Source organism: Oncorhynchus mykiss, chromosome 3, assembly GCF_057628025.1.
Source record: "Oncorhynchus mykiss isolate SJ-2025 chromosome 3, ASM5762802v1, whole genome shotgun sequence".
Lineage (NCBI taxonomy): Eukaryota > Metazoa > Chordata > Actinopteri > Salmoniformes > Salmonidae > Oncorhynchus > Oncorhynchus mykiss.
In genome coordinates, this window is record NC_143024.1 from 84601860 (window position 1) to 84611982 (window position 10123).

A 10123-nucleotide genomic window follows, 5' to 3' on the forward strand; every position below is an offset into this window, starting at 1 on the left:
GTATTTGTCAAACGGCAGCCAAGCATCGATCATCATGTCACCAGAAAAAGACCCTCGATATTCATTGGAAATGAGCACCACCTTCCACATTCACCACCTCTGAAGTTCATCATCATTTATTTCATCTGTAGCCTAATAAACTGCATGCTTTCCCAAGTCATAGTGGGATGACCACACAGCATATCATCGAATGACTCCAAATGTACTTCGATATGATGGTTATTATATCAATATTTGCGCTTAAATGCGTTTCCACCGCCATTTATCTCATGTCGAATAAACAAATTGCCTGTTGGCATTCATACAATTGAACCGGCATTTCCTGTTTCCATCAGACTTTTCATGCGTTAAGTAATTAAACTACATGAAATGGTTGGATGGAAATTCCACATTTACTACAGGCCTAAATTAGATTAAATGAAAAATATGTTGCTTATTCGTTTGTAGCAATTTTATTGTTTTCCGGGCAACATTTGATGATTGACAAATATTAAACTTCGGGGGGACGGGATGTTTTCTCTTTCTGGGCATCACTAGTGTTTTGCCCACTAGATGACATCTGCAATTCTACAGCCATCTTGTGGTGTATGTTGGCTATTGCTATTCTATCACAGGCAATGCGCAGTCCTACAAAGATGCACAGATTTAAATTTTTACCCACTTGTCCCCCATTTGTAGCAGTGGCATACCGCGACCCCTGCAAGATCTGAGAAAGCCTACAGAATTCTTTCTACACATTCTACACAAAGAAAAACACTTGCAGTCTTATAGCCAGTGATGTAAAGTACTAAAGTAAAAATACTTTAAAGTACTACTTAAGACGTTTTTGGGGGTATCTGTACATTCATTTACTATCTATATTTTTGTCAACTTTTATTTCACTACATTCCTAAAGAAAATTCTGTACATTTTACTCCATACATTTTCCCTGACAACCAAAAGTACAGGACAGAAAAAATATCAAATTCACACACTTATCAAGATAATACCTGGTCTTCCCTACTGCTTCTGGCCTTGCAGACTAACTAAACACAAATACATATTTTGTAAATAATGTCTGAGTGTTGGAGAGTGCCCCTGGCTATCCTTAAAAACAAGAAAATGTGGCTGTCTGCTTTGCTTAATATTAGGATTTTTTAAAATAATTTATACTTTTACTTTGATACTTAAGTATATTTTAGCAATTACATTTAGTTTTTATATTTAAGTATATTTAAAGACTTTTACCCAAGTAGTATTTTACTGGCTGACTTTCACTTTTGCTTGAGTAACTTTCTATTACGGTATCTATACTTTTACTCAAGTATCACAATTGGGTGCTTTTTCCTCCACTGCTTATAGCTAATCTCATGCTATTCTACACATTTTGCCATGAAGCTGAGAAAATGTTGTATTTTTAAAGAAAATGCATTGCAATTCTACACATATTGCCTTGAGGCAGTGAGTAAAATGTGCAGTTTTACAGCTAATCTCCTGCAATTCTAAACATTTGTGACATGATTTATGACAGGGTGACCATTAAATTACTAGAGGGACTATGTCATAAACCCCCGAAGTTCCAAAATGGGGTGAAAATTGTCCTATTATTATTATTGTAGCTAATTATTAAATAGCTAATTATTGTCAATCTAAAATATTGCCATATAATTATAAATACAGTTTACATAGGTTTTATAAAAATGTCTGTATAAATATCCTTAAAATATATGTGAACAGACAATAAATGTCTACATTTTTTGTTTGGAAAGCTGTAAGTGCTATTATCAAATCAAAACAATGATTTGTAGACTAATAAGAGCTTAATACGGCCAATATGAATATCAGCCGGAAAAGGGCATACCCAGTTAAGTCCTTCCACTCCAGGCTACAGCTGAGGTTGTGAGGCCCTCTTGAAGCTTTTTTTCATTTGGTTTATATTGTTCCATTCCTTTGTTTAGCAGCTGTACAGTTGAAACTTGAAACCCAGGTCCCGAAACTATGAGGAAAAGGAAAGTGCCCATTGAATAGCCTATAGGCCTACCGAAACTTCAGTGACCGAAAGACAATCAGGCGGTCTTTTGTAATTTTCCTGAGGGCTGCTCCAATCAGAACTGTTCCGGGCCGCGCCCAGCCCCTATCGGAATGTGCGTTCACGCGCCACAGGTGCAGGTAGCAGATAGGTAGTAGTCAAGGGCTGTCATCACCAAAAACAGTCCGTTTGGGAGAAACACTTTGCTTGGCAAACTGGAATGTGTTCTATCCTACAGTGTTGATTTTAAGGATAGAAGTATAGTATATTCTATCATTGTTTTATTGTGGATTGCACTCTTGACTTTATAATAAATAATGGCATTTGGTGAAGTTTGTTGTTCATGAAGTGCCACCGCCGTTCTCGGGCTTTTGACTCCGTAGCCTTGGATGGAGTGAGTGCGTGCGTGAGGGGCTCAGCCACCCACCCAACTTCTGTAGACTTCTTATAGCTTAAAGCTGCTTATCAATTCTCAATCAAGTAGGTTTTAAATATATTGGTTGTATGCGTACTATGGGAGGATTTAGCCAGATGAAACTGGCAGTTAACTTTTTAACCATCGGATTGGTTATCCTTAGTCTACCATGTGGATCATACACGGAGATTCCACCCAAACCCCCTGGTTCCGTGACCGTCCTACCCCCTGTCAAGCCAGCGGGGGGTCCACAAGCGTTTCCCGACGCGGAGAACTCGAATCTCCCGGTCTTCACAATGGATTATGCCCGTATACAGGTGCCGTTTGAGGTCACGCTTTGGGTGCTGCTCGCGTCATTCGCCAAGATTGGTAAGCAAAGTAACCAACCATGGACAAACAACTCAGTGAGAAATAATACGAGGTAAGGTATTTGCCCGTTCAATCTTCAAGTCACCTCAGTTTCGTGGTAAGGTGTGACATTCCTGATGGGCAAGGGCATACTGTAGGGTTGACTCAGACATTAGGGGGGACACATTCTGCTATGGGGGTCGGCTGGCATGCAGATCCCATGTTTTTTCTAGTGAATTTTGAGAAAAGGATACAGACAATTATTAACTTACAATTGGGCACATTTTACAGGGCTAATGGGGACCTTGCAGAGGGGCACTTACACCGGTGCAGTCCAATCAGTCTTGGGGCCATAGCCTTTCATCCTGGATGGAATACCAGTGTGACTGTTATATATATTGGATTAAACATCCATGTTGTACTCTTTCTCTACTACTGTATGATTAATTTACTAGTATTTTTCTCAGTTCCCCTATGTCAGGTTGTTACTACTGCTGCTCTACATACTGTATGAGTTGAGCCTTAACATAATATTTTCAATGTATAATACAGTTATTATACTGCGATAATAACCAGCAACATACACAGTTGAAGAATATTTTAATACAAAAACAAAGGTAGACATGAAAGGTCTAACGGAAATTAATCAACCTCCACTACACAATAATGCAGAAATATATAATCATGGGTGCCTCTAACTTGCATGAAGTTAACACATGCAACAGACCCACTAGACTTAAAGGACAGTTCCACCCCGAAGCTATCTTTTGGTATTTGTTTCATTAGTCCATTGTTGACATATTGCCAAAATGTTTTGCATGTCCGCAATGAAGTTTTCAAGATAAACAGTGGGGAGAACAAGTATTTGATACACTGCCGATTTTGCAGGTTTTCCTACTTACAAAGCATGTAGAGGTCTGTCATTTTTATCATAGGTACACTTCAACTGTGAGAGACAGAATCTAAAACAAAAATCCAGAAAATCACATTGTATGATTTTTAAGTAATTCATTTGCATTTTATTGCATGACATAAGTATTTGATACATCAGAAAAGCAGAACTTAATATTTGGTACAGAAACCTTTGTTTGCAATTACAGAGATCATACATTTCCTGTAGTTCTTGACCAGGTTTGCACACACTGCAGCAGGGATTTTGGCCACTCCTTAGTTGCCCTGGCTGTGTGTTTCGGGTCGTTGTCATGCTGGAAGACCCAGCCACGACCCATCTTCAATGCTCTTACTGAGGGAAGGAGGTTGTTGGCCAAGATCTGGCGATACATGGCACCATCCATCCTCCCCTCAATACGGTGCAGTCGTCCTGTCCCCTTTCCAGAAAAGCATCCCCAAAGAATGATGTTTCCACCTCCATGCTTCACGGTTGGGATGGTGTCCTGGGGTTGTACTCTTCCTTCTTCTTCCTCCAAACACGGCGAGTGGATTTTAGAACAAAAAGCTCTATTTTTGTCTCATCAGACCACTTGACCTTCTCCCATTCCTCCTCTGGATCATCCAGATGGTCATTGGCAAACTTCAGACGGGCCTGGACATGTGCTGGCTTGAGCACGGGGACTTTGCGTGTGCTGCAGGATTTTAATCCATGACGGCGTAGTGTGTTACTAATGGTTTTCTTTGAGACTGTGGTCCCAGCTCTCTTCAGGTCATTGACCAGGTCCTGCCGTGTAGTTCTGGGCTGATCCCTCACCGTCCTCATGATCATTGATGCCCCACGAGGTAAGATCTTGCTTGGAGCCCCAGACCAAGGGTGATTGAACGTCATCTTGAACTTCTTCCATTTTCTAATTATTGCGCCAACAGTTGTTGCCTTCTCACCAAGCTGCTTACCTACTGTCCTGTAGCCCATCCCAGCCTTGTGCAGGTCTACAATTTTATCCCTGATGTCCTTACACAGCTCTCTGGTCTTGGCCATTGTGGAGAGGTTGGAGTCTGTTTGATTGAGTGTGTGGACAGGTGTCTTTTATACAGGTTACGAGTTCAAACAGGTGCAGTTAATACAGGTAATGAGTGGAGAACAGGAGGGATTCTTAAAGAAAAACTAACATGTCCGTGAGAGCCGGAATTCTTACTGGTTGGTAGGTGATCAAATACTTATGTCATGCAATAAAATGCAAATGAATTACTTAAAAATCATACAATGTGATTTTCTGAATTTTTGTTTTAGATTCCGTCTCTCACAGTTGAAGTGTACATATGATAAAAATTACAGACCTCTACATGCTTTGTAAGTAGTAAAACCTGCAAAAGCGGCAGTGTATCAAATACTTGTTCTCCCCACTGTATAACTTTCAAAATACAGAAATCAAATCAAATCAAACTTTATTTGTCACATGTGCTGAAAAAAACAAGTGCTTACTTACAAGCCCTAAACCAACAGTGCAGTTCAAGAAGAGTTAAGAAAATATTTACTAAATAAACTAAAGTAAAAAAGAATCAAAAGTAACACAATAACATAACAATAACGAGGCTATATACGGGGGTACTGGTACAGAGTCAGTGTGTGGGGGTACAGGTTAGAGGTCGTTTGTACATGTAGGTAGGAGTGAAGTGATAATAAACTGTGAGTAGCAGCAGTGTACAAAACAAATAGGGGGGGGGGGGGGTCAATGTAATAGTCCGGTGGCCATTTGATTAGCTGTTCAGCAGCCTTATTGCTTGGGGGTAGAAGCTGTTAAGGAGCCTTTTGGTCCTATACTTGGCGCTCTGGTACCGCTTGCCGTGCGGAAGCAGAGAAAACAGTCTGTGACTTGGGTGACTGGAGTCTCTGACAATTTTATGGGCTTTCCTTTGACACTGCCTATTATATAGATTCTGGATGTCAGGAAGCTTTGCCTCAGTGATGTACTGGTCCCGTATGCACTATCCTCTGTAGTGCCTTACGGTCAGATGCCAAACAGTTGCCATATCAGTGGGTGATGCAACCGGTCAGGATGCTCTCGATGGTGCAGCTGAATAACTTTTTGAGGATCTGGGGACCCTTGCCAAATCTTTTCAGTCTCCTGAGGGGGAATAGGTTTTGTTGTGCTCTCTTCACAACTGTCTTGGTGTGTTTGGACCATAATAGACCGTTGGTGATGTGGACATAAAGGAACTTGAAACTCTCGACCCGCTCCACTACAGCCCCGTTGATGTTAATGGGGGCCTGTTCGGCCCGCCTTTTCCTGTAATCCACGATCAGCTCCTTTGTCTTGCTCACATTTAGGGAGAGGTTGTTGTCCTGGCACCACACTGCCAGTTCTCTGAGCACCTCCCTATAGGCCGTCTCATCGTTGTTGGTGGTCAGGCCTACCACTGTTGTGTCATCAGCAAACTTAATGAGGGTGTTGGAGTCGTGTTTGTCCACGCAGTCGTGGGTGAACAGGGAGTACAGAAGGGGACTAAGTACACACCCCTGAGGGTCCACATTGTTGAGGATCAGTCTGGCAGACGTGTTGTTGCCTACCCTTATCACCTGGGGGCGGCCTGTCAGGAAGTCCAGGATCCAATTGCAGAGGGAGGTGTTTAGTCCCAGGGTCCTTAGCTTAGTGATGAGCTTCATGGGCACTACGGTGTTGAACACTGAGCTGTAGTCAATGAACAGCATTCTCACATAGGTGTTCATTTTGTCCAAGTGGGAAAGGGCAGTGTGGAGTGCTATTGAGATTGCGTCATCTGTGGATCTGTTGGGGCGGTATTCGAATTGGAGTGGGTCTAGGGTATCTGGGAGGATGCTGTTGATGTCAGCCATGACCAGCCTTTCAAAGCACTTCATGGCTACTGACGTGAGTGCTACGGGGCGGTAATCATTTAGGCAGGTTACCTTCGCTTCCTTGGGCACAGGGACTATGGTAGTCTGCTTGTAATATGTAGGTATTACAGACTCAGTCAGGGAGAGATTGAAAATGTCAGGGAAGACGCATGCTTTGAGTACACGTCCTGGTAATCATCTGGCCCCACGGCTTTGTGTATGTTGACCTGTTTAAAGGTCTTGCTCACATCGGCTACCGAGAGCGTTATCACACAGTCATCCAGAACAGCAGGTGCTCTCGTGCATGCTTCAGTGTTTACTTGCCTCGAATCGAGCATTAAAGGCATTAACTTGTCTGGCAGGCTCGCGTCACTGGGCAACTCGCGTGTGGGTTTCCCTTTGTAGTCCGTGATAGTTTTCAAGCCCTGCCACATTCGACGAGCATCAGAGGCGGGCAAGTCGGATTCAGTCTTAATCCTGTATTGACGCTTTCCATGTTTGATGGTTCGTCTGAGGGCTTAGCGGGATTTCTTATAGTTGTTTGGATTCGTGTCCCACTCCTTGAAAGCGTCAGCTCTAACTTTTAGCTCAATGCGGATGTTGCCTGTAATCCATGGCTTCTGGGTTGGGATATGTACGTACAGTCACTGTGGGGACGACGTCGTCGATGCACTTATTGATAAAGCCAATGGCTGAGGTGGTATACTCCTCAATGCCGTTGAATGAATCATATTCCACATATTCCAGCCTGCTAGCAAAACAGTCCTGTAGCGTAGCATCCGCGTCATCTGACCACTTCCGTATTGAACGAGTCACTGGCACTTCCTGCTTTAGTTTTTGCTTGTAAGCAGGAATGAGGAGGATATAATTATGGTCATATTTGCCAAATGGAGGGCGGTGGAGAGCTTTGTATGCATCTCTGTGTATTGAGTGAAGGTGGTCTAGAGTTTTTTTCCCTCACATGTGACATGCTGGTAAAACTTTGGTTAAACTTATTTAAGTTCGCCTGCATTAATGTCCCCGATTCCTAGGAGGGCTAGGCTGAGCATTCTCTTGTTTGCTTATGGCCTAACAGAGTTGGATGAGTGCGGTCTTATGGTGCCGGTATGATGCATTTTGTCTCTGTTAACTTTGTATGCGTTAGCCTAGTCTACCTGTTGTTATTAAAAGCACTCACTTTGTATCATTATTCACGCACTCAGAATTTGCTGCTTCATGTTCAGTAGACTACCTCTCCTCTCTTAGTTGAGGGTGTGAGATCAAGTGTGCCTAGTATGTGTGTGGTCTGAATGAAATAGAGTAGGCTGCCTATGCATGGGCGGAGAATCACGTGGCAGTTCTCTTTCCAAGGAAATTAACTTAAATATGAATAGATTATAGTTTACTACAGTGTCTGTAAATAAATATTGATATTTATTCATCATTGAAAAGGAAAAGGCCCAACGCGCGCATATGCTACCATGGTGAACGAGCATTGTACCTTTTTATTTAATAAATAGATTGATTACACATTTATTTGTCTCTGTCTGAAAATCATCCTTCTAAAAGGGAGCTCGAGAGTGTCTGCTCTCTTCAAACTACGTCTAGACTATTGGCTGATATAGCAGGTAATACTGATAGCTTAATATAATGGGCCATGTGAGAATTTCTGGGAATGCTACCTATTTCTATGTTTATTTTTGTGCATTTTGATATTGCTGGGATATTGCTGGGACCATGGCTGGCAATACACCTACAATAACATTGCGGGACTGAGGGTGGGTTTGGGACCAGTTCCTGCAGTAATGGGTGGGAGCGGTGCGGGCGGATGCTGGGGGATGCGGTATGAAAAGCTTGACTAGTGGTACATCCATGATGAAGAAGGGAAGATCTCCATTTCATACTCTAAGCGTCCTCTCTCCTCATCTCCTTCTCAAAACCCATTGGATGAGAAAGCCAGAAATCCCTCCCCTCTGACCTCCTCCAATGGGTTTTGAGAAGGCTATGAAGAGAGAGTACGCAAGGAGTATGAAATTAAGATCTTGATGGTGATCATAGGCTTGTGTGCGGCTGCTCGGCCATGGAATCCCATTTCATGAAGCTCCCGATGAACAGTTCTTGTGCTGACGTTGCTTCCAGAGGCAGATTAGAACTTGCTAGTGAGTATTGCAACCGAGGATAGACGATTCAGCACTTGGCGGTCCCACTCTGTGAGCTTGTGTGGCCTACCACTTCACGGCTGAGCCACTGTTGCTCCTAGACGTTTCCACTTTACAATAACAGCACTTACCGTTGACAGGGGCAGCTCTAGCAGGGCAGAAATTTTACGAAATGACTTTTTGGAAAGGTGGCATCCTATGAATGTGCCACGTTGAATGTCACTGATCTCTTCAGCAAAGCCATTCTACCACCAGTGTTTGTCTATGGAGATTGCATGGCTGTGTGCTCGATTTTATACACCTGTCAGCAACGGATGTTGCTGAAATAGCCGAATCCATTCATTTGAAGGGGTGTCCCCTTACGTTTGTATATATAGTGTATCTGTCATGTACAGCATCTGACCTTCAACCTCTTTCTCTCACAGGTTTCCATGTGTACCACAAGATTACCTTCTGGGTCCCAGAGTCATGTCTCCTGATCAGTATTGGGCTGATTGTAGGGGCCATCATGCACTCTGTCCATGAGGAGCCCCCTGCTGTGCTCAGCTACAATGTCTTCTTCCTCTTCATGCTGCCTCCCATCGTACTGGAGTCTGGATACTTTATGCCCACGCGACCGTTCTTCGAGAACGTGGGAACGGTGCGCTAATACCAATATTAATTATGGTCTCTGGAGGGACTCAAGGGGCCGGTTTCTCTGACACTGACCTTTGGAAGTCCAAGGGGCGACGCGCAATTGGCCTAGCGTCATCCGGGTTTGGAAGGGTTTGGCCGGTAGGGATATCCTTGTCTCATCGCGCACTAGCGACTCCTGTGGCGGGCCGGGCGCAGTGCACGCTAACCAGGTCGCCAGGTGCACAGTGTTTCCTCCGACACATTGGTGCGGCTGGATTCCGGGTTGGATGCACTCTGTGTTAAGAAGCAGTGCGGCTTGGCTGGGTTGTGTTTCGGAGGACGCATGGCTTTCGATCTTCGGCTCTCCCGAGCCCGTACGGGAGTTGTAGCGATGAGACGAGATAGGAACTACTAACAATTGGATACCACGAAATTGGGGAGTAAAGGGGGTAAAATAAAAAAATACTCTAAGAATTAGTGTACATTTCAACCAATACAGAAATATACTTGCTTTATTCCATTCTGTTAGGTGAACCATTTGCCAAATAATGATTCACGTTATGCCTCATTGAACAATGGAAGTTCCCATACCATCTTCTGCCTACAGGTGCTTTGGTTTGCGGTGGTGGGCACCCTGTGGAACAGCATTGGGATAGGGATGTCTCTGTATGCGGTGTGTCAGATTGAGGCGTTTGAGGTGCAGGACATTAACCTTCAGGAGAACATGCTGTTTGCCGCCATCATCTCAGCTGTGGACCCAGTGGCCGTGCTCAGCGTGTTCGAGGATGTCTCTGTCAACGAGCAGCTCTACATCGTGGTGTTTGGAGAGTGCCTGTTCAACGATGCTGTCACTG

General features: G+C 43.7%; 1 protein-coding gene across 1 annotated transcript in view; it reads left to right on the plus strand.

Annotated features, from left to right (window-relative positions):
- The first annotated feature begins 2512 nt into the window (after positions 1-2512).
- The window catches only part of slc9a2 (solute carrier family 9 member 2), a 27561-nt gene continuing 19950 nt past the window's right edge, over positions 2513-10123 (plus strand). Inside the window, 6 exon segments of the mRNA NM_001130994.1 lie at positions 2513-2792; positions 9080-9232; positions 9235-9262; positions 9265-9291; position 9294; positions 9877-10123. The exon segment at positions 9877-10123 is cut by the window's right edge and continues 2 nt beyond it. Coding sequence (NP_001124466.1) covers positions 2513-2792; positions 9080-9232; positions 9235-9262; positions 9265-9291; position 9294; positions 9877-10123 — 736 coding nt within the window.